Source organism: Neolamprologus brichardi, chromosome 7, assembly GCF_056152115.1.
Source record: "Neolamprologus brichardi isolate AB-2024 chromosome 7, ASM5615211v1, whole genome shotgun sequence".
Taxonomy (NCBI): domain Eukaryota; kingdom Metazoa; phylum Chordata; class Actinopteri; order Cichliformes; family Cichlidae; genus Neolamprologus; species Neolamprologus brichardi.
In genome coordinates, this window is record NC_142110.1 from 26524269 (window position 1) to 26551772 (window position 27504).

At 39.0% G+C, this 27504-nt stretch overlaps 1 protein-coding gene and 1 pseudogene across 1 annotated transcript in view; one reads left to right on the plus strand and one right to left on the minus strand.

Moving 5' to 3' along the window:
* The window catches only part of zc3h18 (zinc finger CCCH-type containing 18), a 50891-nt gene that overhangs the window by 8900 nt on the left and 14487 nt on the right, over positions 1-27504 (plus strand). The window contains exons 4-13 of the mRNA XM_035913893.2: positions 3796-3944; positions 4135-4230; positions 6293-6435; positions 7655-7684; positions 9358-9472; positions 10109-10383; positions 18493-18675; positions 20360-20485; positions 20672-20764; positions 23272-23538. Of these exons, the coding sequence (XP_035769786.2) occupies positions 3796-3944; positions 4135-4230; positions 6293-6435; positions 7655-7684; positions 9358-9472; positions 10109-10383; positions 18493-18675; positions 20360-20485; positions 20672-20764; positions 23272-23538 (1477 nt within the window). The remainder of the gene's footprint in view (positions 1-3795; positions 3945-4134; positions 4231-6292; positions 6436-7654; positions 7685-9357; positions 9473-10108; positions 10384-18492; positions 18676-20359; positions 20486-20671; positions 20765-23271; positions 23539-27504) is intronic.
* Positions 19234-20145, minus strand: LOC148102032 (uncharacterized; annotated as a pseudogene).

Genomic DNA, 27504 nt, shown 5'->3' on the forward strand with positions numbered 1-27504 from the left:
TTTAAAATTATTTTCTCTGATTGTAATCATTTCCTCCAAACCATCAAGGCATCCGTTAGATCTAAATCCTTCAAGACTACTCAAAGCAGTACTACCATTTTTGATAGAGCATATAGTTAGCGCTGGAGTGACTTCAGGTGACCCTGAATCCTCTCTTAGTCATACTGCAATAGACAGGCTGTAAGTATTTCTTTGTCACTCACCTTTTTCATTCGTGATGTGTTTATACACCGATCATTATCATATTCTCTGACTCTCTTCCATAGTGTGTTTTTTTTTTTATCTTGTCTTCCTCCCATCAACCCCAGCCAGTTGCATTGTAGTTCTGTCTGATGTTTCTTCCTGTTAAAAGGGAGTTTTTTTTCTTTCCCACTGTTGCCAACTGCTTGCTCATAGGGGGCCATTTGTTTGTTGCGGTTTTCTCTATATTATTGTAAAGTCCTTTACCTTACAATATAATGAGCCTTGAGTCAACTGTTTTTGTGATTTGACACTTATGGTATGGTATGGGCTCTTTCTCTTCTTCCTCATACTTTTCTTTTCCCATTAGAGATGTTCCTGGAGACTAATTTCTTAGTTGACTAAATGAGGAAAAATATTTGGACTAACTAGACTAAACAGTCTCTTGTTGTATACCTTGTTGGCATGTATTTTAAAAAAGTATTTTAATTAGAACCTAGCTTATCAGTGTGCTTTAATTGAACACAACTTACATAATGTCTGAACAGTTTTCTTCATCCATGTAATGATCAGTTATATCAAATGATAAAGCATTTATCATTGGTCCAAATCCAGGCCTCAAAGGCCAGTGTCCTCCAGGTTTTAGACATCACCCTGGATCAACACACCTCACTCAAATGATTATTACCATTACAATGATTCAGTCATTACCAGGCCTATGGAGAACGTCAAGACATGTTGAGGAGGTAATTTAGCCATTTAAATCAGCTTTGTTGGATCAAGGACACATCTAAAACCAGCAGGACACCGGTCCTCGAGGCCTGGAGTTGGACACCCCTGGTATAGATTATTCACCATTTGTCCTGATTATTGGTGTACCATATTTTTTGGACCATATGTGCACTGGATTATATGGTGCACTGTCGATGAACGCGTCTGTTTTCATACATAAGGTGCACAGGATTATAAGGTGCATTAAGCGAAACAAAACAGTCAGATAATTCAAACTTTACTCAACTCGTTCTTCTTGCTTCCTCCACTTCCTTACCATTCATTCATTAATGTTGAATTCTCTCGCAGCTGCTCTATTCTCATGTTGTTTCAGTATATTAATTACTAACTTCACATTGTGGATAGATTATCTCAGTTGTTCTCCTGACTGAAGTTTGGTACGTTTACAGCATCCTGCCATGCAATTGAATTTGTCCCTAACAATAAGGAACCCTGATGTTAACTTTTATGGAGTGGAAAAAAGTTAGTGTATGTGTTTATGTTATGCTAACATAGATGTGTGGCTATCCATCACGTAGCAAATCATTATGTACTAGCTAGTCCATCTCCAGTAACCCTACAAACGTCACTGCTGTTTAGTTTTCTGTCTTCTTTATGTTGGAAGTGACAGCAGAGCTGTACGTTTTAATTTTTTCAGAAATCTCTCAGTCAGAACACGGTCTGTCATGTTTAGGTGGAAACTAGTGCGCTAACTTCCTGCTAACTTCTAACTCTGTTAAATTTAATAAATTCTGTTTTCATGGATGCCTGGATGTTAAACTTAATTGTTACACATGGTAAAGCAGCAACCCGATCATTTTATTAAAGATGAAAGAATTTAGACAGCTTTTAAGTCTCAGTGATGCCGCAGTGTTCGTTTGACTTTGGGACCTGAAGCGGACAGAGTGTTGGACCCAGATTACTCCGCGAGACTCCTGATCAATCAAGTGGTGCGGCTTTGTAGCTTACCAAAGTCGTAATAAAACATTTTCTTGACAGATTTTTGAGCGCCGTGTACCACATAAAATCTGTTTGAGGTCATATATGTAGCTATGATCAAGATGTACATTTTGTAATTCTTTCTCTGAGCAATGCCATATCCTATTTCTAAAAAAAAAAAATAGAATGTATATTTGGCACTACTATACTTTTTGTTTTTTTAACTTAAGTAAAAGTGAAAAAGTTCAGTTAAATCTACTCAAAGTAAGAAAGTAAAATGGTTATTTGGCGGACATTTACACTAGCTATTTTTCTGCTAAGCTATCTCTACTTTGTGCTATATTGATGTAACAATGAAATAATATTAGCTTTTCAAAAACTGCTATTTGCTATTGCCGACATTGTAAAGGGTGACTCTGCCGCAACTTAAACAGAGCAATGAGTGCAGTCTGGGGTTAAAGTGTGATTCTGCCAATGTGGAAACCTTAAGATCAGCTTTAATGGCTTGGTGTGGGGGGAAAAGAATCACAACTCATCATAATTTCTTTTGTGAGTTTAAAGAAATTTTCTTAGTGCTTACTGCTGCTCTGATGCTCATTGTTCTTTGTGGATTTATACAACTGAATTCATCATGTGACAATATTTCATGAGCTTTCTTCATAAGATCACGTGTTTTTCCAGCACTAAACTGCAGAGAATTCAAAGGTTTTTTTGTTTTTCTTAAAAAAAACAACATCTTTCTTTACCAGGGTGAGAAGTTATTTCACACACTTTTTCTCTCCATAAATACAACAACTGTACCTTTTAGTTAACAGACTCGCTGAAGCTGCGTGACCACAAACGCCATTGCAACCCACTTTGACCCCTGATTATAGCTCTATAAATTATGCATAAACTATATCTGTTTGAATCTTTCATGTCATTGTATGTGATATATCCTGGATTTATCAGAATTTTCTTTTAATGTTTTGCTCTTTCCTTCATTCAGACTCAGATTGGTTTGATTTTTGGACAATATGCATCAACACGATGATAATAGTAATTAAAACTTCAGGCAAAACAAGCTTGCTATGAAAATTTAAAAAGTAGAAAGTTACCTATGTTTGTGTAAAACATAGGGAGTACATTTTCAGAAAAATAAATACTTGAAGTACACATACCAGAAACTTCTAGTTAAGAACAGTAACAAAGTATTCCTACATCTGATCATAGTAAATCATTGTTTTAAACTTCAAGAAAACACCCTAAACTCTGTTTTTCCTCTGGCATAGTCTACACAGATGAGTTTTTAAAGTGACATCTTTAGTGACAGTGACAGTCTCCAAAAGATTAATGGCTGTTGCCATGTGACAGTACCAGCTGTGAGAAATTGTCAACTCCCACAAACTTTTTAGCTTTTTTAATGTATTAAGAATATCTGTCTGATTATTTCAGTTTATCTACAGTAGAGGGAGCTATTGAACTTTAAACTTTATTCAGCTTTAAGTTTTCCCCTCTGCTTTTAGAGAGTCATGTACTTAATAAGAAACTTTGAAAACAAGAAACTTTTAAGTGAAACTGTTGAGCCATTATATCTGTGACTGCAAAATTTTTGTCTCATTTTTAAAGTTTCACATAGATTGAGTATCACCTTAATTTGCTGCAAGATGATAATAAAGATTTGTAATTTATCTTTTGAACTGAACAGTAGCCCATCCCACAACATACTTCCTAACATAAATAACAGAATACTGGTCAGATTAACAAAATGGAATACTATCGGAAGCATTTCTTAAAGAATCTTTCTCTCATATTGGTGTCTGAATTCAAGAGTATCAATGTTGACATATAATACTTAAAAAAATCTCTGCAAACCTCAAGCAAAGTTACAGTAATAAATAATAAATATTGTTGTGCCTTCTTCAGGAAATTGTACCTGGGGAATGAATTGTCGCTTTATCCACCCTGGAGTCAATGACAAAGGAAACTATTCCCTCATCAGTAAGCCAGACCTCTTCTCACCTAATGGGGCACCTCCTGGAGGACCACACCCACTCATACCCAATAATCCTTGGGTATGTGTGCCTCTGTTACAGTGACTGTACTTAGTACTGCTAAGACCCATCTATCATGTTTTTTTTGTATTGTAGGACGTGAATCAATGTTGTGAATTCTGCACTAGCTTGAATTCTGCTGAGAATCTCATCAGGCTTCTTCTGTATCTCTCTGCAAGTAAGATAAATTAATGATTCTTCGCTGTTTCAGGCTGCTCCTGCTGTGGAGGAACTGCCTCCACCACCACCTCCAGTGGAACCTCCTGTGGAGAGTGCCTGGGAGAGAGGACTGCGCCATGCTAAAGAGGTAAACAGTTCCACTGCTTGTCACTGGAAACTAAATTGAGCTTCCGCCAAATGGAATGCCAATCACACTGCGGTGTGTGTGTGTGTGTGTTAACTACCTGCCATTATAGAATGTTTAACGGCATTCCAAGCAAATGCTTACAAATAGAATTTATTGTATTTTCCTGTAGGCAGCTTGGAAAGCCTTACCCTTTAGCCTGGTAAACATTTATAAAGCCTAATTTGTTAACCAAATGTGTTTTGATCTCTTGCATTTTGCCAACAAGGTGTTTGTTAAAAGTTGAAGCTTAAGCAAAAAAAAAATAAAATGATAATTTGCTCAGATGCCAGTTTTGAGTTACAAGTGTGAAAGTGAAGACACTCACACTGAACTTAAATGTGTGAACAAAATTCTTGCATAGTGAGTCTCACATTTTCATGTAGAGTGAAATTAACAAGATGGGTGCAATCATATTAATAATGAATAATAGTCAAGTTTATGACAACATTACTGTAAATGAAATGTAAGGTTTTTACCACGTATCCCGCTGAGCATGAGAGAGTGAAGTTAAAAGGGAAAATCACTTGCGGGGTCAAGTATTGGAAATTAGTTTGCATAGATGTTAACATCATTTTGGACAAAAATAGGTGCACTATATAAGCAGTCCTGTTGAAACAAGCTCTTTTTGTTTCTGGAGAGAAAAGAACATCAACAGACTTTTGACAGTAATCAAAGGAGCTTGCAAAGAAAAGCGTCTGGACTTCTTTAAGTTGTTTGAAGACGTTTCACCTCTCATCCGAGAAGCTTCTTCAGTTCTAAGGTCAAATGGTGGGGAGTCCCAGATTTAAACCTAGTGGGAGTATCCCCCCACAGAGGGACAAAAGGACTCCCTGATGATCCTCTAATCGCCTGAGCCAAGGTGTGAAAATGGGTGTGGGTCCCAGTCAGCCAGGGTTTCGGGTGAGCTCATTGTGAAACCTGGCCCCACCTTATCATGCGATTTCCTGAGGTCAGATGGCCCAGCATGTGAGTGGGCGTTAAGGCGTCTGGGGAGGGAACTCAAAACTGGATTATAGATGGCAGACAGTTGGTGTCGTAAACCACCGCCTCTGTTCAAAGATGGCCGCTCACAGTGGACATAGATGGCTTCTTTCACTCCTCTTTCAAACCATCTGTCCTCTCTGTCCAAAATGTGAACATTGGCAGTCTTGTCCTGTGGAGGTGGCTCTTCTATGTTGGGCCATACGCTTGTGAAGTGGCTGTTTGGTCTCTCCAATGTAGAGGTCTGGGCATTCCTCCACAGGACAAGACTCCGCTGTCCATCTTAAGGACAAAGGTCACTCTTTCGAGGATGCCAATGTTCACATTTTGGACAGAGGGGACAGATGGTTTGAAAGAGGAGTGAAAGAAGCCATCTATGTCCTCTGTGAGCGACCATCTTTGAACAGAGGCGGTGGTTTACGACACCAACTGTCTGCCATCTATAATCCAGTTTTGAGTTCCCTCCCCAGACGCCTTAACGCCCACTCACATCCTGGGCCATCTGACCTCAGGAAATCGCATGATAAGGTGGGGCCAGGTTTCACAATGAGCTCACCCAAAACCCTGGCTGATTAGGACCCACACCCATTTTCACACCTTGGCTCAGGCGATTAGAGGATCATCAGGGGGTCTTTTTGTCCCTCTTTGGGGGGATACTCCCACTAGGTTTAAATCTGGGACTCTCCACCATTTGACCTTAGAACTGAAGAAGCTTCTCGGATGAGAGGTGAAACGTCCTCAAGCAACTTAAAGAAGTCCAGACGCTTTTCTTTGCAAGCTCCTTTGACTACGATGACCTGGATGACTGAGAACCTTCACAGACACTTTTGACAGTAATTATTTTACTTACAAGGGGGTACCTAACTTCTGAACTGACCAGTTTCAGCAAGCCATTCATAGTATTAGACATACTGAACTTGGAACATAGTCTCACCGATATTCCTGTCATGATAAAACTTTGTGTGTAATGTGGGCTAATTGATGACATCAATCACAGATTGTCAGTATTTCAGATTGTTCTGTATTTGTTTGGATCTCACAGGTGCTGAAGAAGGCCACCATTCGTAAGGAGCAGGAGCCTGACTTTGAGGAGAAACGGTTTAATGTGACGATTGGAGAGGATGAGAGAGAGTTTGACAAAGAAAATGATTTCTTCAGAGAACGCAGCTACCGTGTTATCAGAGAGTATGACTTACTCACTTCATGTAGTTTCTGTCAACACCTAAAAGTAGCCCACATGACAGTAACATTCACACAAAGCATAAGTCTCAAATAGAACCCCCCTGAAGTTTAGCTGGAATGTTAGGCTTGTTGATGTCGATAGAAAAACAGGTGATAAACAGAAAGTCAAATGTTGCTCTGATTACACCTGAGCCCACCTCCATAGGCCACAAGTCCCATCCCAACAGGGATTTGAGATATTGGTGTATTTGATTATACTTTTTCAGAAAGTTCCTAAAGTTATCCTGAAACCCTGACTACTGGCTGTTTTTTCTTATCTTGTGCTCATAATATACTCTATATTGCCAAAGGTATTTATTCAACCATCCAAATTGTTGAATTCAGGTGTTCTAATCAATTTCATGGCCAGAGGTGTATAAAAACAAGCACCCAGTCATGCAGGCTGCTTCTACAAACATTTGTGAAACAATGGTTCATCTTAACTCAGTGAATTCACATGTGGTACCGTAATAGGATGCTACTTGTGCAACAAGTCCAATTGTGAAATTTCATTGCTACTGAATATTCCACAGTGAGCTATAAGTGGTATGATAACAAAGTGGAGGTGATTGGAAACAAAAGCAAGTCAGCCACGAAGTGGTAGTCAATTTGATAAATTCATGCTCCCAAAGGGAAGGTCCCTTCCTGTTCTAACATGACTGCACACTAGTGCACAAAGCAAGGTCCATAAAGACCTAGATAGGTGAGTTTGGCATGGAAGAAATTGACTGTCCTGCACAGAGTCCTGACTTAAACCTATCTGCTCTAATTCAACCTATTGGAATGAATTAGTGAGGTCAGAGACTGATGGTGGATGAGAAGGTCTGAATTAGAGCAGATACTGTGAGCCAGACCTTCTCATCCACCATCAGTCTCTGACCTCACAAATTCCCTTCTGGAAGAATAAACACACTCCTAAACCTTGTGAAAGGCTTCCCAGAAGAGCTGAAGCTGTTATAGAGGCGGGGGGGAGACTACATGATATTAAACCCTGTGAATTAGGAATGGGATGCTGCTCAAGTTCATATGTCTGAAGACAGACGAGGGAACACTTTTGGTAATATAGTGTAGCTGTCAAGACAGCAAAACTCGTACCAGTTTACCGTTAACTATAAACACCACTATTTCCTAGTACACACATCATAATATTTTCTGTTGATGCTGATCTGCTTCTCCTTTTTAGTGAAATGGACTTCAGAGATCCCATATATGGGTAAGTTTAATAAAACTCATAACACAGAGCTTTCAAACCAGTTTCAGTTTGAATATGTTTCAAAATCTATATTATCACTAGTCAACTGAGCAGATTTGTAATGGTTTTAATGAATTTGTCACAGTAGGTCATGCCTTCTTTGAATACTTGTGTAGAAACAGTATTCACGTCAATAGCGTCAAATCACAACAAGTCACCTTAGTGCGCTTTATTTTGCAATGTAAAGGCCCTACAATAGTAGAGAAAACCACAACAAACAAAATCCTTTGGTGACAGTGAGAAGGAAAAACTCACTTTTAGCAGGAAGAAAGTTCCAGCAGAACCAGGGCTGTTGATTAAATACAGGGTTGTGTATAAAAAGTCCAGTTTTTATCATTTAAGGCAACTGGCAAGAGTGAAATCTTTTCTGTCTAGGCAGCACCTTGAAACAGTGATCCATGCTTTTATTTCTTCCTGTCTGGACTACTGTAACTCACTTTATGTGGGGATCGATCAGTCGTTGCTCTCACATCTGCAGCTGGTTCAAAATGCTGCTGCATTACTCCTAACAGGAACTCGTAAAAGAGAGCATATAACCCCTCTCTGCACTGGCTGCCTGTGTCTTTTAGAGTTCATTTTAAAATTCTTATGTTTGTTTTTAAATGCTTTCACAATCTTGCCCCACCTAACCTGTGTGAGCTTCTTCATCCCCACACACCCTGTCGGTCTCTCAGGTCAGCTGACCAGCTCAAGGGGACAGAGGCTTTCCTATTGTGGGTCCTAAATCATGGAATAGTTTGCCCTTGCACGTTAGAGAGGGTCCTTCACTGTCCACTTTTAAATCACGTCTTAAAACCCACTTTTATTCTTTGGCTTTTAACCTCCGTGAGTTATTTAATTAATTATTTTACTTTTTCCTTTATTCGGCTTTTATTTATATCTTATGTAATTTTATTATATAGTTCCAATGTACAGCACTTTGTATTAGCTGTGGTTGTTTTAAAGTGCTTTATAAATAAAGGTGATGATGATGATGAAATACAATGTGAGTAAAAGGGTGAATGAAGGAGGAATACTTAGTGTATCATGGGAATCCCCCAGCAGCCTAAGACTATTGCAGCATAACTAAAAGAGGATTCAGGGTCACCTGATTCAGCCCCAACTATAAGCTTTATACATAAGGAAGTTCTTGACAGTAGGGAGGGTGTCTTTAACCCAAATGGGACCTAGTTTCACAGAATAGGGGCCCTGAAAGCTGAAGGCTCTGCCTCCCATTCCAGTTTTAAAAAAAACTAGGAACTACAAGTCACCAGTCTGAGTGTGAACTATCGGTCAAAAGGTTTAGGACACTCCAATTTTTTCCAGTGTGTTTTTTATTGAAAATTATGCAGTTTGATGTTTGATTTCAGTCTGAAATGAAAGCATAGTACAAATAAGCAATTGGAGTTAAAAAAAAGAAATCATGGAATCAATTTATAGACCAAAATGTATAGCATCCTCTTGGTGCTATGTTATTAAAATTGAATTGAATTAGGATAGGGTGAGCTCAAGGTAGCTGATCTGCTACCCCAAAAGGGACCAGTGGAAAGAAGTAGTAGCGGATGAAATTATTGCTCATGGAAGCAAAATCATTCATAAAAGTTTGGCATATTAAATTCTGTAAAGTTTTTTAACTTTCTTTCTTCCTCCTGCAGAGATCCATATGCTGACCCATACTATGACTATGAAATGGAAGCCCTGTGGCGAGGTGGTCAATATGAAAATTTTAGAGTGCAGTACACTGAAGCTCCTCTTCCTTATCACTACAGTGTGAGTATCCACCCCACGATACAAGCAGAGCCAGACACTTGTAGTTTGGTCTTCTGGATTGCACTGTTTACCTCAGGTGTGGCTGCAGTGCCATTGGTGGTCATTTCTAGTTTGTTATGTGGCCTATGAGGCCAGCTAAGAGTGTGTCAAAGTATATCTCTTTCACAGACCGTTTTGTTTTTTGCTGCCTTATTAGACATTTCTTTCCATGGAGGGCTGCGCAAAATGTTACCATTGGCAATGGCCTGAATTTTGTATCTGATCATGCAAATGTCTCTTTAGTCACAGCTTCGCTTCAACTAAAGTAATCTCAAACTTTTTTTGTTTGAAGGGCCACAGTGAGGTCAGTAGCCTCCCTATAGTAAAAAGGAATCATTCATACTGTCAAGTGTGATCTGTTATCATGCTGTTACTTTACACTATAATTTGAAATGGTATGCAATTACTGTAAAACATTAATTGTATATTCTTCAGAGACAAGATAGGAAAGATGAAGTACAACAAAAATAATGTAGAATAATTATATTTGAATGTGTGTGTGTGTGTGTGTGTGTGTGTGTGTGTGTGTGTGTGTCTTCTATCAGAACATATGCATTGTTAAGGACCACTTTTCGTTTTTTAAAACTCCCATCTCAGCAGGAGCGTGAACGCGATCGCGACCCTCGGGAGCGACACCGTGATCGAGAGAGGGAACGAGACCATCGCGAGAGGGAGAGGCGCCAGCGAGAAAGGGAGCGCGAGAGAGAAAGGGAGCGCGAGAAAGAGAGGATGCGGCGGAAAGAAGAATGGGAGCGGGACCGGATGAAGCGAGATGAGAAGGAAAGGCCAAGGATGCGTCCTCCTCGAGACACCAGGGAGAAGAAAGATGAGGACAAACTGAAACCACGCTCTCCAATCAGCCTTCCTCCGAAGTGAGTAACATATTTCAGGCAAACTGGTTGAAATTTATGTATTTTATTGTTTTCCGGCATGGGTGTTGCAAAATGGCTCTATGGCACCACCTATGAAAGTATTGCCAGCACATAGATTGAGCTACATGATTGAAATTTGGTACACAAATGTAACATCCCACGATGCAGAAAAAAGCCCATGGGACCTGTGACCCAAACCCAACAGGAAGTGGGACATTTTAATTTTACTGTGCCATTTTGGCAATTTCGTTACACCTTTGTGAACTTTTCTTAGGGATTTTATTTCATCAACTTTACATTTGGTCAGTCTAAAGTTATGACCTAGGCCATATTAAATTGCAGAGCTTTTGAGTGCATGTAATGCCATGGCAAACTTCAATTATTCACCATGAAATTTTATATTGCTCTTATTCACATGTACATTGTCCAACTTGGACCAAACTTCTCACTTGTGACAAGGCTCTGTCCCCCACATTTAAACTGGAGGGTTTGGTCATGGTCACAGCGAAACCTTATAGTTGTTCTCTTGTTTACCAATGTGAAAATGATTATGGACCAACATAGTTACACAGAGGTGGGAGTAAAGTGAGTGAGTGTGTCAGTATGTGTGTGTAATCTTAATCAAAATACAATAATTTCATTATTACAGCATAACATTACAATGTGCTTGACTATTTTGTTTAATATATATTTTTAATTTGTTAAATGTTTCAATTAAAATTTACTTTATTTTAGCATTAAAATAAAAATTTTGATTAAAGGGCTTGCACATACTGGTGAATTGACCATTACAGAAACATAAAAAATTATTTGGGGAATTGTTAATACTGTTAATTTAGTGCAGCTGTGCCATAAACCTTGTATTAGATGATAGTTATACTAATATATTTAGTAAGCATTGTGTTAGCGATTACCATGACCATTAAGTTCCCCAGAAAACCATCTGTCAGTCAAACCCTGCGCGGCACATTGAAATTGAAATGTATATTAATGCAAAAAATAATGTTCCATAGAAAGTTTATTTTAATAATTAATTCATATATTTCAACTGCAATGTGATCTTTTTTCTATATCTCTTTAATATCCCAATATTATTATTAGTAGTAGTAATAGTAGTTTATGTTGTCTTTTTTTCTTTTCTGCTCCTCATTTGGGACACTTTTAATGAGTACATGATTTCGTAGCACTGTTGGTGGAAAGATTGTCTAAAAGTATGCAGTAGTTTGTAGTACAATGTTGTGCGTTGTTAAAGTAAACATGACAATGTAATAATATCAACAATGGGCACACAGGACATTAAAACATCCAAAACATTTAGTAAGGTGACTCCTCACAATGATCATCATAATGACTCATTAAAGAATGATTGGTAAGATTATTTTTACTTGTAAGTCACAGTGGAGAGATGTTACCAATGGAAAATTATTGTATCAATATTTTTACTAGCAACTCCCAGTTCATCTTGGGGTTTTTTTGTTTTGTTTTTGTTTTATTTGTTTGTTTTTGTTACATCAGCTAAGGCAGAGGTGACAGAAGGAAGAAAAGTTACAAAGACTACTTTATTATTACAAAATTACTATTTAGTTTTAATATTTAAGGTTTAAAGGTTTAAATTTTAATGTAAATAAATATAGTGTGTCATCAGCCTCAAAAGCAATAATGATGACCTTCCTGTGTCCTGGAATCTCAACAAATGGGAGCCAACACCCATTTATGGCTATTGTATTTAATAATGAGTGATTTAAAGTATGAATGCATTATTGTGTCCTGGCTGCAGTGGAATTAGTTTTTTCTAAACATGTTCAAAGAGCTGCTTTCACTTTATCATGGTTGAGAAAATGAGTAAATCATGGGACTTTTATTTCCTTCTTTCTTTTCTTGTATCTCCTTCACTAATTCAACTTAGGGTTGCCAGACCATAGATTTAACGCAGAACTATTCCTTGCATATAAAGACAGTTAATAATAAGTTAACAGACAAACCATACCATAAATAAAACCACAGAACTAGCCCTTTAGCTCTTTTGACAAGCATATTATATATCTATTCTGTAACAGCAACTGTTTTAATAAAAAGGCATGTCTAGTTGCCTTCTCTTTCTGTTAACCATCTTAATTCTTAAATCTGAGGTTACTCATCTGGATAAACCAGATAAAGGCAAACCATTCTTGTAAAAACAATGGACAAAAACGTGTTCTACAACTCCTATTCTTAATGCCATGACTTTCAGTGAGATTATTGCTTTCTGCCTTTTTAACATGCAAACATGAAAATTACAAAAGAGTAGTACAAATTACAAGTACAAATTAAAAAAAAATCACAGATGTACAAGTAATTAGAATAATCCTTTAATTGTCCCACAAGGGGAAATTTGGGAGTAGTAATAAGCAATAAGTAATGTGTAAGTAAACAGACGTAGAATCAAATTAATTAATGAAAATGGAAATCTAATCTGGCTTGTGCTTCCCAGAAGACTTTTTTTTAGATCTGATTAATTACACCTATAAAGTTCTGGAAATATCCCATAACCTTTGGTGTACACCATGGGCTTCCTGGCTTTAATTGCCCAACTTCCTTTTTTCGATCCTTTCTCAGGGGAAACATTTAGTCGATAAGAATTTTGAGATAAAAATAACTTTTGTTTTGTTGTAGTTCTATTTTTAGATTTGTGAGCTGTAATCTCGTAACATGACTTCATTGCTCTTGCATCACATCACAGTGGAATTTCTCGTTCCCTAGGCGATGTGTACCTTTTATTTACTTGTAAGTGCAAAGAACCTGCAGTCTTTTTTTTTTTTTTTTTATCCAATGTAATTTTAGGTAACTGCTTCAAACTGTTTGCAGGGTACACATATAGTATAATAATAAATCACAAAAGGCTTCCTGTGAGCATTTTTAAGGAGTTCTATATGCCACCATACTGTTTCCCCTTTAGTGGGAATATCCACTAGTATTCATTTCCTCCAACAAATATTTACATGATACACACTTGAAGAAGATCACTGGAACCTTTGCAGTGTTTAAACAAAACTAAACTAACATAGGGAAAATCCCTTATGTGTTTAAATATTGTAGCTGTCTTGTGCTAGTCAACCTTTCAGGGATGCATCATGGAAGATCTTATTTATCGACGCATGAAAACTGATATAAGTAAATATAAATATATTAGAGGTGTTTAACTCTATTTAAGAGACACATAATATAAAACAACATTAAATAACATATTTTGACAGTTGATACTTGACCTTTTTACTTATGGATTGATATAAATTTTTTAGAGGAAAATTTTTCATTTGATAGTATATATAAAATATTTTTCTGATTCTGACATAATAGTAAAATGGGCTACACAAACGATAACAGTTAGTCATTTTACCTTTTTAATACCTTTGTCCAAAACAATGTGGGAAATAGGGAGATGTAAGCTAGGGAATAATAAATACTAATATCATACATCAATATTGTTGTGTGAAAACACTGGGTTCCTCTGTGTTTTGTTTGGTGGAAAAATGATAATCTTTATGTCATAATGGAGAAATTTTTGAGCTGCATCGAGTGATGATTGAAGTGTTGTTTGCATGATACCAGTTTTAATCTAAAGAAGGGAAAAAATTCCCAGGTCTGTTTTGGGAAATGATTTTGAGTTGTGCTCTTTGCTCTTAATGAGCCGATTTTGATTTTTAGTTCTGCTCTTTCAACTTAATCAATCAGCTTTGACAATGTTCTTAGGTATTAAGTACTAGTTCTAAAAATACAAGGACAAAATTGTTATTCTAGGACATTGTTCATCCTTCATTCATCAAACGTGACCTTTTGTACATTTTTAAAAATACTTGATGATGTACCATTGACATTTTCCACTTTCTTTCAGTCATTTATGAGGAGGAAGTTAGCTCATTGCACCTGAATGTCTGAACGCATTTAGCAGCTTTTTATCTCACTCTAGCGGAGCTTGTTTTGCGACCTCAGTGACCAATATAGAAAAGCATGCTCATATCCTAACTGTTGCTTTATCACAGTATTCAAATTACAGTAGTAAAACTGAAGAGAAGAAAAAAAATTAGTTAATAAATTTAAGTTGCAGTAAGTCTAAGTGTACCAGTCATCATTCCCAATGCTTAGTCAACAAATCAGTTAATAAATCTGGTAATAATAAATATTTCAAAGTCAGAGTAAAACAATTTAAAATGATAATTAAAAAGTGAATGTGAAACGGATAACTCTCTGCTAAACTAGGGCTGTGAAAAACTAAATTCTCAGACACTAATTGATATTAAAAATTAACTTGACTAGATACTGATGCTGTTGCAAATAAGTATCATCTGTGGTGTCTTTGTGCTTCCACTGAAATAACTTCACATGTCAGTATTGAACAGTTATCGAAATGTTAAACTGCCACGGACATTTTGTTAGCTGTATTAACTGCTGTAATGAACATTTTCTTTCTTCAGGGTATCTATTTGAATTTTTCTTTTAGATTTATAACGGCTTAATGAGCAGCATGCTCTCTCTGCAGCCATTTAAACTGAATCTGCGGTTTAACCCTTCAGCTTTTCTTCTCTGGATGACATGGAGGTCCAAAGGGCCTTGAAGGTGTTGGATCAAAATGTTTCTTTTTCATCATCATCAGGGAAAACCGAAAAGGGGCTTATGGGAAGCATGTATAATGTAAATAGAATTGTTCCTACCACAGAACCCTGTGGAACTCAATAATTAACCTTAGTTTGTGAAGAGGACTCTCCATTTACATGAACACATTGGAGTCTATTAGATAGATATGATACAAACCACAGCAGTGCAGTACCTGTAATACCTTCAGCATCCTCGAATTGCTGTAATAAAATGTCATCATCAAGGCATCCGTTTTCGCACCTTGGCTCGTGGAATTAGGCAGAGGATCAATAGGGGGTCCAGGACACTCTCAATAGGGCTTAAAAATCTGGGACTCTCCACCAGTTGCTCTTAGAACTGAAGAAGCTTCTTGGATGAGAGGTGAGGCGTCTTCAAGAAACAGACGTCCAGACGTCGTTAGCTCGTTAGACTTTAACTGATATAGTTACTCAGCCATTCAATCTCAATTTTGGTGTCCGATTCAAATTACCGGGTGTCATTATTGTCAGTGTGAATTATAATTTTACCGATTTTACATTTGCCCCTTAGCCAGCTGTTTTCAATTTCCCTCAGACACATGAAGAGGTTGGTGGTGTACGGGAGGCTTCTGTTTAGGACGGTACTTCATCCCTACCGTCACCCAGCTCTCCAGTTTTTCTGGCTGCTCAGGATATTTGGCACACTGAGCAGGAAAGTGCAGCAAGGACAGGTGAAGAGGCTACAAGCTAAGCTAGTGAATCTTTAAAAAGACAGTGAAAGAATCCTGTCAATATAATTAGCATGTAAATCCACAGAGTGTGCTTTAGATAAAACACATGAAGATTACACTATAAAATAAGACGTTATGTATACACCTTTTAACTAAATTGCGTACACAGATAAGTTAAACAAAAACACAAATGTGCGTTTTAACAAGAACATAATGGGAGATGATAAATATTGAAATTATGAAATGTTATTCTTTTCACTATTTTTTATAATTATTAGCTTTTTAATTCCTAATATAATTCTCATGTCCATATCAATTTCTTGACTAAATGTTTTCATAAGAGCTGTGACTCAGGAGTTAGAGCATGTTCCCTACTAATTGGAACGTTTACATTAAACCTCTACATCTCATGCTTTGAATAAATACAGCATACACACAATAATGTGCAGGTCACATTAATGACTTGTCAAAACAGTAACGGTATATTTTACGCTTTATTCAGCCATTATTACATGTCTGATACACAACAGGTTAGCAGATAAGAACCAAAAAAAGGATTTGTTTAGTCTGGCTTTTATGAATGGTTTCTCTCAAAAAATAAAAATAAAGTAGATAGAAAGAAACAGCAACCAATGTTTATTGTCTTCCAGGAACCAGAGTGGGCAACATTGACAGCTGACTAAGGATAAGAATGGGCTTTAAAAGCCTTCCACATAATACTGGCTGTGGTTTCAGATTTATTTCTTTCATAGTATTTGTCTATGCACTTTTCTACAAATTCACCAAAAATTAGATCCGTTAACAAAAATGTTTGCAGTCTCCATCTCATTGAACTTGCATAGAGATTGCAGCATGATCACTAATCACAATACTACATCTAATATAGAAGCATTTTTTGATTTGGGATTGTAACTCTTTGGATATTTTTAAAAAATAGTGCATGAATGGCACTTTCTTTCTTTCTTTTTGCATGTTTTGTCAGTCTGGGTGGATCTGTCTATTACTGGGTAAAGTTAAAGTTCCTTCCTACAGTGTAGATTCCTTCTAAAGCAGACAGTTAAAAATATTCTCTCAAAAAAACGGGTTGTCATCAATGGGGCTACACACAGATAGACATAATTTATTTTTGTGAGAGGATATTAACTTGAATGACAATGTAACTCCCATGTGGAGTTTGAAATGCATTGACTAGTATATAGCGATGGCAACCCCTCTAGCCTAACTGTTAAAACAAATGTGAAATAAACTTCATCATTTAGTCAGCAATTTTATGTCTGATGTGGTCAGATGCATTTATCGCATTTAAGATCATCTTAGATTTAAAGTCTTGTACTCTATTGAATACTTGTTTCATTTAGTTTTCTCTTTGCGCTGACATTCCAGCTCATTATATTAACAGTGAAACTTTCCTGTTTGGTCCTCGCCATATGTTGTTATTATATTATCCTGGTGTCTTTTGGATTGTGCACAAAAAAACCCCAACAAAACAAACAAAAACCACAAATTTACACATACATTATACATTCAAGCACTCGCACACACTGAACACAGAACCTGTTTTGAACACTGGCATTTCCCTTTGTGGGACACCTAGCTGCTGTAGGTTTTTGACATACTGTGTCCTTATACAGAGAGATTGACAGTTTGTAAGGGTTGTTTTTAAAAATGTAGACCATGGTTCCCGAGCTTCTCTATTAAGCTGTTGTCTTGGTCACGTGACCCCCTGAATGCCTTCATGCATGTATTACTTCCATGCTCAACTATTGTAATTTATTAATTTTCGGCTCTTTGAAAGCCTTTAGTTGATCCAAAATGCTGCAGGGACTAGAAAAAGAGATCTTATTTCTCAAATACTTGCTTTTATTCGTTGGTTTTCTGTTAATTCCAGAATCTTTTTTTAAAATTCTTCTCCTCACATACAAGGTTTTGAATAATCAGGCCCCATCTTATCTTAAATACCTCACCCCAACCAGAGCACTTCACTGTCAGACTGCAGGCTTACTTGTAGTTCCTAAGGCAGAGTCCTTAGCTTTCAGGGCAGCTCTTCTGTAGAACTAGGGCTGCTCGATTATGGCAAAAATGATAATCACGATTATTTTCACTGAAATTGAGCTCTCGATTATTTGACGATATTTATTTAACAATAACAATGTATTGAATAATGACTTTAAAGATTGTCAAAAAATAATATAAAATAGTGTGCAAATACTGATAACAGTGCGAATGTTTGCAATATAAAAAATAAATGAAAAATGTAAACATGTTTAGTGAACTTTGCAGTTTTGCTCTGTGGTGCAGCTACGACACCGTAGCAAAGTTAACACACTATGTCTACTTGATCCACGTCTGACTCTGCGAACCCATAATGTTTCCACACCACTGAAGTTTTTTTTACCTCTCTTTTCAACCAACAGCAGCTACTCTCCTCTCCAAATAACTTCTGCTTAGCTTTCCGAGCTTCCCTCGGGTCCTCTTAATTGTTGTGACACGTGTTCGAAATGCAGAGAGGTGCGCTCGATATGCCACACGGAGCAGTAAAGCACGAGGGAGGGGCTAATAATCGGCTCAGTCATTTTTAATGATCGTTGAAAGCCCAGACCGTAATCGTGATTAAAATTTGATTAATTGAGCAGCCCTATGTAAAACGACCTTCATTTTGGATTTGGGAGACAGACACAGTCCCTACTTGCAAGATTTGGCTTAAAACTTTTCTTTTTCATTAAGATTATAGTTATATAAGTTATATATATAAAAAATTCAATTGGATTTCAACTTTTCAATTTTGTCAGCAGGCCGATTGAGCCCCCATCAAAGAAGGAGGTTGTTCCAATCATGAGACGACCAGATGAGTGGAAGGACCCATGGCGACGGTCCAAATCCCCCAGGAGACGTCCGGCACCAGGCTCGCCCCCACGGGGCCGCCGGCGTCATCGACCATCAGGCTCTTCAATCTCTGTGTCCAACTCCTCAAGGTAGGGACTTCTCCATATTAGGCTTAACATGGAGCCTAATAATGAAGGGTTTTACCCAGTTTCCAACACCTTAAGGACAAAAGCTGGGTTAGGCCTTAGACACGCTTTAGTGAGTCACGGGGTTAGCTGTAGACAAGAGGGGTGAATAGACAGAGCCTTTAATTCACTAACTGGCTTGGCTGTGGTTAGAGCCAACAGCAGAGCGGTTTTAAGAGAGAGAAACTTCAACCCAACTGCCCCGATAGGCTCAAAGGGGTGGTGGAAGAGTGCATCTAAAACGACTGACAGATCCCATAAAGGGACCAGTGGTCTAGAGACTTGGAGCGTTTGACGTGCCCCCCTCATGAAGCAACATATAAGAGGGTGGTGACCAGCAGATTTATCACCAAACCCCACGTGACAGGCTGAAATAGCTGCCAAATAGACCTTTATGGTAGAAAAAGCTCTCCTTTTGTCCAGCAAGTCCTGAAGAAAACACAACAGCTCCACCACTGAACGCTGGAAAGGGATCATCTGCTTTTCATGGCACCACTCTTCAAAAACCCGCCATTTACTGTTTTAAATGGAACGAGTGGAGGAGGCTCTAGCATTCGGAATGGTTTCAATAACCTTTGAAGGCATGCCTGCTGCCTTCAAATTCCACCTTTCACATGCCAGGCCCAGAGAGCAACCTGGTCTGGATGGGGATCGTATATCTCCCCATGCACCTGTTTGAATGGCCACCGTGGAGCTATTAAAATCAGTGACAGCCCCTGATCACTCACTCTGATCAGTGTTGGGAAGATCAGGCTGAAGGGAGGAGAAGCATACAACAGTGTGTTTGGCCATGGATGGGCCAGCACATCCATGGCCAGTGGCGCATCTACGTCTGACAGCGAGAAAAACAGAGGGCACTGTGTGTTTTCTTGCGAGGCGAAGAGATCTACGGCAGCCCGGCCGTATCTCTGCCAAATCTGCTCCACCACCTGTGGGTGAAGCCTCCATTCTCCGAACAGTGGATTCCCTCTGGAAAGGAGGTCCGCCCCCCCCTGTTCAGAATTCCTGACACGTGAGTTACTTGAAGGGAGAGGAGCCGTGTGCTGCTCCACACAATTATTTCCCTGGCTAACCTGTGTAGCTGCCGGGAACAGGTACCGCCCTGGCGGTTGATATAAGCAACTACAGTGGAATTTTCTGTTTTCACAAAAACATGTCGTCCCTGGAGATATGGCAGAAAATGCCGTAAGGCTAGGAGCACCGCGCAGAGCTCCAGCACATTTATGTGATTCAGAGCCAGTCTCTGTGACCAAACGCCATTCACTGCTCTGCCCATCATAGTTGCACCCCAACCTGACAGGGATGCATCTGTGGTCAGTGTCGTGTACTGCCCCGAGAGGTACCCCTGCAGCGAGAGTTGTCGGGCTCCTCCAAGGCCGGAGAGCCCCATGACTGAGATGTCAGGGAGGTCACAGCTGCAGAGAAGCGACCCATTAACTGCAGGAATGGTCATTTGCATCTCATACTTTCACCCCTCTGTACTCTCAGGGGGGAAGTTACACAAATGGAGTGCACTGAAAGCCAAAAATAACCTTTGTCCTGTTCTGGTTACTTTTTGTTTTAGTGTAGAAGGTAGAAAGGAATTGCTTGATAATTCTTCAGTAGCCCATTCAGAATTTTAATTGGGTTTATTCCATGTGCGTTTCAGGTCCTCGTCCCGCTCTTCATCATACACAGGCTCCGGATCGTCCCGTTCCCGCAGCCGTTCCTCCTCATTCAGCTCCTACTCCAGCCACTCTTCCCAACGCAGCTCCTTCAGCGGCAGCCACTCTAGGTACATAAATCTTATAGTGTGTTTGTGTTTTTAATGTGTTTCTGCTCTCCAACACCATTTTTGACACATTCTGCTAAGATATGTCAAGCCACTCGAGAATTTCTAAAATTGAAAACAAGCAACTGACTATGAATCACATTGTTTTGTGCATTTGAGTGATCTGATCTGATCTGATCTAATTTATAGGTCTCAGTCTTTCTCCACATCTCCCTCACCAAGTCCAGCAGCACTGAGGAACGCTAAGAACAAAGCAGACCTTCAGCCTGTTGTAGCCAAAGGGTAAATTTTTAAAGTTTCAATGTAAATCCTGAGCAGAGAGTGAGCTGCTTTGGTGGAGGTTTGCACTTGAAGGGCTTCTTGTTGATCGGTAGCTGCAAGGTTGCATTCCTATGCTGTGCAATGCAGTGGGCATAAGAGGCACAGCACTGGAGTGGTTCAGGTCCTACTGTTGGAGCAGACTTTTTGTGTCAGTCTCTGTAACCATGTGTCCTTCTCTGCTTCTCTCTTCTGTGGTGACCCACAGGGCTCAGTTCTAGGCCCCCTCCTCTTTTCTTTGTATGTGCTCCGTCTTGGTTTTATACTGAGGAAATACAGCATTGCTTTTCACTTTCATGCTGATGACTGTCAGATCTATGTAAAGAAAAAAGGCACACATTCTATATAGCCATGACTTCAGAGTCTTGATGACATTAAAGCTTGGGTGTCTTGTAACTTTAAAATTCAATGACAAAAACACTAAGATTATGCTTTTTGGTAGCCCCACTGAGACCTCCAATGTGTATTTAGATTCCTTGGCCCAGTATAATGAGCCAACTGTCACAAAGCTCGGGGTCAAAGTGGACTCTGAACTTAAGCTTAACAGTTAGATTAAGGCAGTCATAAAATCGAGCTTCTTTCAGCTCAGGCAGTTGGCTAAAATAAAGCCAAATCTTTCACGGCAGCACTTTGAGACAGTTATTCACAACTTTGTTACCACTCGGCTGGATTACTGTAACAGACTTTATATAGGGGTCAGTGCTTCATCCATTACTCCTCTACAGAGGGTGCAAAATGCTGCAGCTCGTCTTTTAACTGGCACTTTAAAGTCTGAGCACATTTCCCCTATTTTAGCTTCACTTCACTGGCTGCCCATTCCTTTTAGGATTCATTTTAAAGTTATTTTAAAGCCCTCCATGGCCTAGCCCCATCTTATCTCTCTGAACTGCTACAGACTTATACTCCCACACGCTCTCTCAGGTTAGCTGATTAACTGTTCTTGAATGTACCCAGGACTGAGCGTAAACTCAGAGAGTCTGCTTTTGCTGTTGCAGTTCCCAAACTGCCTCTATACAGGCCACTTCTCTGCCTGTTTTTAAAATCACTTCTGAAAACCCATCTCTTCACCCTGGCCTTTGACACCTTGTGAGATGTTGTTTTTCTTAGTTTATTTTTCATTTAGTTTTATTTAGTTTTGGGGTTTTTTTGTTTACTTTTATCTACTGTTCTCAACTTATTTATTGTACAGAGCTTTGGTCCTGTGCTGGCTGTTTTAAAGTGCTTTATACAGAAAGTTGGATTCGATTGGATTGGATGGTGGCATGCTAGCTACTAGTGGTGCAACGGATCACGGTTGATCCGAAATCCGAACCGATCCCAGTCCACGGTTCGGCACGCACGTGATCCGAAGATAAGAAAAAAAAAAGTATGTGTGTGGTGCCAAGCGGTAGTTATGGTCAGCGCTAGCGGTCCAAGTAGCAGAGTACAGGAGTTTGCGGCATTTAAGCAGCCCTTTGCTGCCCAATCCGACCGGGCTAAAGCTATTACTAAAGCTATTGGGGTGTTTAGCTGCAGACGGGAGGCCGTATTCTGTTGTGCAAAGCAAGGGGTTTAAACTGTGATGAACGTGCTTGAGCCACGCTATGAGATCCCGTCGCGCGTCCACTTCAGTGACAAGATCGTTCCAAGCATGTATGAGCAGGAGAAGTTTAAAGTTATGGCTGAACTGTCCCAGGCATCTTCTGTTGCTCTAACTACAAATGGGTGGACCTCCAGGGCAACGGAAAGCCACGTGATCGTGACAGCTCGTTATATCACAGCGGAGTGGTAGATACAAAGCCCTGTACTGCCCTATAGATTACATTAGATTAGATGAAACTTTATTTATCCCTCAGGTGGGTTCCTCCGGGAAATTCAGTTTCCAGTAGCACAGCACCGACAGAAGTTGCAGAATGTGAGCAGAAATATACCATATATACACATATATAAATACAGAGAACACAGAAGGGATAAATAGAATAAATGGGAATAAGAATACAAGGGAACGGCACATTTCAAGTATTGTGAGTCTATTACACCGTTGGATATTAACAACCTCTCCCTTCCAGCGAGGAGTTAAACAGTTTGATGGCCTGTGGGACAAAGGACTTTTTAAGTCTGCTGGTTCTTGACTTTGGGAGAAGCAACCTCTCCCTGAACAGACTTTATGGCCGTGTGCAGAGGATGTAGAGGCTGCCCTGCATTGTCCATAATGTCCATATTGCACCTTAATTTGTTTTTATATAAGTGCGTGGAATGAGTCTTCAGTTGAATGTTTTTTAATAGGCAAAAAATACTTAAATAAGTAAATGGCAAGTCGAATTTTTGTCTTTTTTCCTATTTTTGCTGATCCGAAATTGATCCGATCTGTGACTTAAAACTGTTATCCAATCCGAACCGTGAGATTTTTCATCCGTTGCACCACTACTAGCTACTATCACATGCCTGCCATTACTGTCTGTATACCTATAAGATCCCTTTTCCTTCCCTAGCATACCACTGAAGCAGGATGCCATGCCCCCTCCTCGCAGGGACAGGCCTCCCATGAAAAAAGCTTCCAGCCCTTCTATGCCTTCCGGACTGCAGTCCAGACCATCCAAACCCTTGCCAGATGGAGGAAAGCCTCCTAACAATCCACGAGATGCTGGAAGTGCAGGAGCTGGTGGAGCAGTCAAACCCCTGCCACCAAGGGAACCTGGAAAACCTGTCAACTTGAGGGAAGGCAGGCGGAAGGAGCGACAGCAGCATCCTCCTCGAAGGTAAGCATCTCATCTTAAAGCTTGTTTTGTTTTACAGGACACAGAAATTCACAAAAATGGTTATACACTTATACATTTGACATAATCTATTACAAGATTATTGGCTTTAGGAGAAGTTACTAGTGTTGTTTTGTAGCAAGAGGCTCCTGGATACAAACCCATGGAGGGCCTGTTGTGGATTTTGCTTCTTATTTAGAATGAATAAATAAATAAAAGAGATGACATTGAAAAAGGAATTTAAGCTATTTTAGGAATCAGGAGAAGTTGTCTGCACACCTAATTTGGTTTGGCATTTAACTAGATACAAGACCTTTATGAGGCAATGCAATGTCAATGAATCAGCATAAAATAAGAGGACTGCATTAATCTGTTGATGTTAAAATTTAAACACAGCTTGGAATCTGTGTTGCTATACTTTTCTTTATGGTGTTTCTCCAGATTTAGGTGATTAGGAACCAAAAAATTGAAATGACAAATTGCATATTGAAAGATGACTAAAGCAGAAAACCATCAGTCACAAAGACATTAAAAAGTATCACAGTAAAGTGTAGCCTGAGCTACAACTTTAGGACCTGTTCAGGATTAATTCGCTACATATTTGGAATTCTACTCTAGAGATGAACACCATGGTGGTGAAGAATGTGGTCTATTCCAGGATTTATGTTCCCACGTTGGTATTTGTTTACTTAGCTTCTTCAACATGCAGAGATGGGAATTGGAAAAGGATGGTTCAGTTGTGACACATGTCCTTCATGAAGCTAACAGAGCAGTCTCAGTTGTGTTAGGTTAAATGATGATTAGATGAAAAGTTGGCTTGGACAGGGAAAAATGTGACAGAGTTCACTATGACAAGGAAGAAAGGCAAAGAAAAAACAAAAACCAAAGAGCTAATACTCTGTTCCAGGTATTTCAATTTTTTTTCTGAAGTCTGTTGTTTTACTCTTTTTTTTCTTTTTTGGGGGGTGCAAAAGAAAATGACCAGCAAAAGCACAAACATAAACAAGAGTAGCCCATATTATTCTTTATTTCACACAGAATAAAGAGCGAGACCGAGGCAGATGATGTACTGTGACAGCCCCTAAAGATTTCAGTCAAAAGAAGAAGAATTTGTATGTTAAGTGAAGTCTGACTGCAACAGTTCAACAAAAAAGAACTCTTAGTTCTTAGTCTTAGTTATTAATCCTCAGGCCCTTCCAGAACTCTTATGGTACTTAGATTTGTCATTCTGTTACTTACTTAAATGTGTGGCTCCTGCCAAATTCTCAAGTGAGCATAAAACATTTTGGATGTTCTCCATGTGTGTGTAGGTGGATGGCAGCATGTTGGCCCACCATGTTTATTTTGCTCACGTTTTCAAGGAAGTGCACAAACAGTGAAAGGCGTTGTTTAAAAGTTTCATTTGCAGTAAGGAGAACTGTGTTCTTATTTGCATATTTTTGTAATGTAAGTGATAATGCAGATGTATTCCACTTTGGGGGAAGACCATAGAGCTCACACGTGGGCGAGTGAGTGGGTACATAGTTTGAGGAAAAACCTCTCTTTTGTACGCTTATGTTTGTGTTTGTTTATATGAGAGTGTGTGAGAGAGCAACATCAGCCAAAGCGGAAGAAGAGTAAAAGGGCAGGGAAGAACAGTCTGTGTGTGCAAGGCTGTTTTCGTGTGTGTGTGAGTGTGTGTGAGTGGGTGGGTGCAAGTTTGTGGGCTGATTGAGTTACATGTGGAAACAATCCAGGAAAACCAGTTCAGGCGCTTGTTATTATGTTTACTTCCCTTCCTTTAACTTCACTCTGATGAACCGATATATATATGATGTAACTAAGGGTGTAATTTTTTGTCTGCCTCTTCAACACGATGGTTTAAACTTAAACTTGCAGTAATAAAAAGAGTATAGATGGGCGTGACTGGTCACCTAGATGTTTAAATTTAGATTAAACTGTATATAAAAGATTAGTTTCAGGGGTTCTGAATGATATTATCTTTTATTTTTATTATTTACCTTTTTCGTTTTTGTGTTTTAGTGTCGTTCTAAGGTATTGGCTAAGGCTAGCAAGCTTGACTATCAAGTTGGCTGAGTAAAATGTACGTGTACAGAATAAGGCTAGTCACCGGTACAGACACATGGATGACACCTGGGTCATAATCAAAACCCAAGAAGAAGAAACTCTCACTGCTTACATCAACTCATTGGATAGAAATATAAAGTTCACCAGGGAAGATACAAAGGATAATAGTTTGACATTTCTGGACTGTGCTGTGCACATTGAGGAGATTGGAAGCCTCAACATTGAAGTTTACACAAAGCCCCCCCACACAGAATAGTGCCCACTCTTTGACTCCCACCACCTGCTGGAACACAAACTTGGAGTAATCAGGACCCTACAACACCGGGCAGAAAACATTTGCTCTAATGCAGAAGGGAAAGAAAAGGAACACAGAGATGTGAAGAAAGATCTTTAAAAAATGTGGTTATCCCACTTGGGCTTTCATCAAATTGGCAAATGGGAGAAACAGAATGACAAACAGAATAACATTGTCATCCCTTATATGTAACAGGTTAATCAGTGAAACTCGGGAAAATCCTCTCCAAGCACGACGTCCCAGTGTGCTTTAGACCCAGCCACACCCTCAGACAAAAACCGCTTCATTCTAAGGACAAAATTCCCAAACATAAAGTAATCAACATGGTGTATGCTGTGGAGTGCAGCAAGGGGTGCTCTACATTGGAGGACGACGTCACGTTTTACTTTCTTGGATCGCTTTGAAACCCTGCCAAGCACGCACCATTTTAGAACCTGGTAGTATAACCTAATGGAAACCCCCGAAAACTGTGGCGAGTCAATGCGAATAGGTACTAATGGAAAAGGGGCTATACTCACAGATATTCACTAACTGGTTCTCAGTACAGGACTATAAAGGCATTACTAGAATCTAATTACCAAAAATGTCACAAAGATGTCTTGTACAGACTGTACCATACAGCATTTGCTATGACTCCACCACTTCATTTTTGCTTGTATCACTTGTAAGTGACTACGCTTTAAGTAGTGTATTTATGGAACAGAAAAGCTAAAGGTGGTCTCATATTGTATCCTACTGTATGGGAAGGACTTGGCTGCTGCTCTCCGGTCATGTGGCGTGTGGTCGCCTCCTTACCCACACAAGTAAAGTGGTGCCAAGCATACACCAAATCCACCTCATCCAGGAGATGTGATACTGTCAAAACTCTTTTTACCTCCAATTAAAGACAGAGTGTAGGCGATTTTTTTAATGCGTTAGTTTAAATTTCACGTGCGCTTTTCTTTTTTTTTTGCCTTTGTCTTTAAAATCTTTTAATTTCTAAAATGCTCACTCAATTTCTAAAATACAAAGCAATGACCAGTTCATTTTGAAAGACCTATGACTTTTCTCTGGTGAATATCTATTATTGCTCATTATCAAATATTTAATAATATTGAATATGTTATTTTTATGAATACTATTTATTGTTATTAATATTATTTAGGAAGTATTTCTTATCCAATTAATCAATGGAATAATCAGTAGAATACGCTCACAAAACGTAATCAATAACTGCAGCCCTACTTGCACTGCATTTACAGCATTTTGGTTTTATTTGACAAGGGAAAAAATGAGGCAGAGGAATAAGATTTGCTGTTGAAGAGCCAAACATTGTCCAGTGTTGACTTTTAGTAGGGAGAGCAAGATCATTGTGTCCACCTATTTAGCTCAGAAAGAACTCATGTTCCAACTGATACATTTTTGTTGATGTTACAGTGGGGCAAAAAAGTATTTAGTCAGCCACCGATTGTGCAAGTTCCCCCACTTAAAATGATGACAGAGGTCAGTAATTTGCACCAGAGGTACACTTCAACTGTGAGAGACAGAATGTGAAAAAAAAATCCATGAATTCACATGGTAGGATTTGTAAAGAATTTATTCGTAAATCAGGGTGGAAAATAAGTATT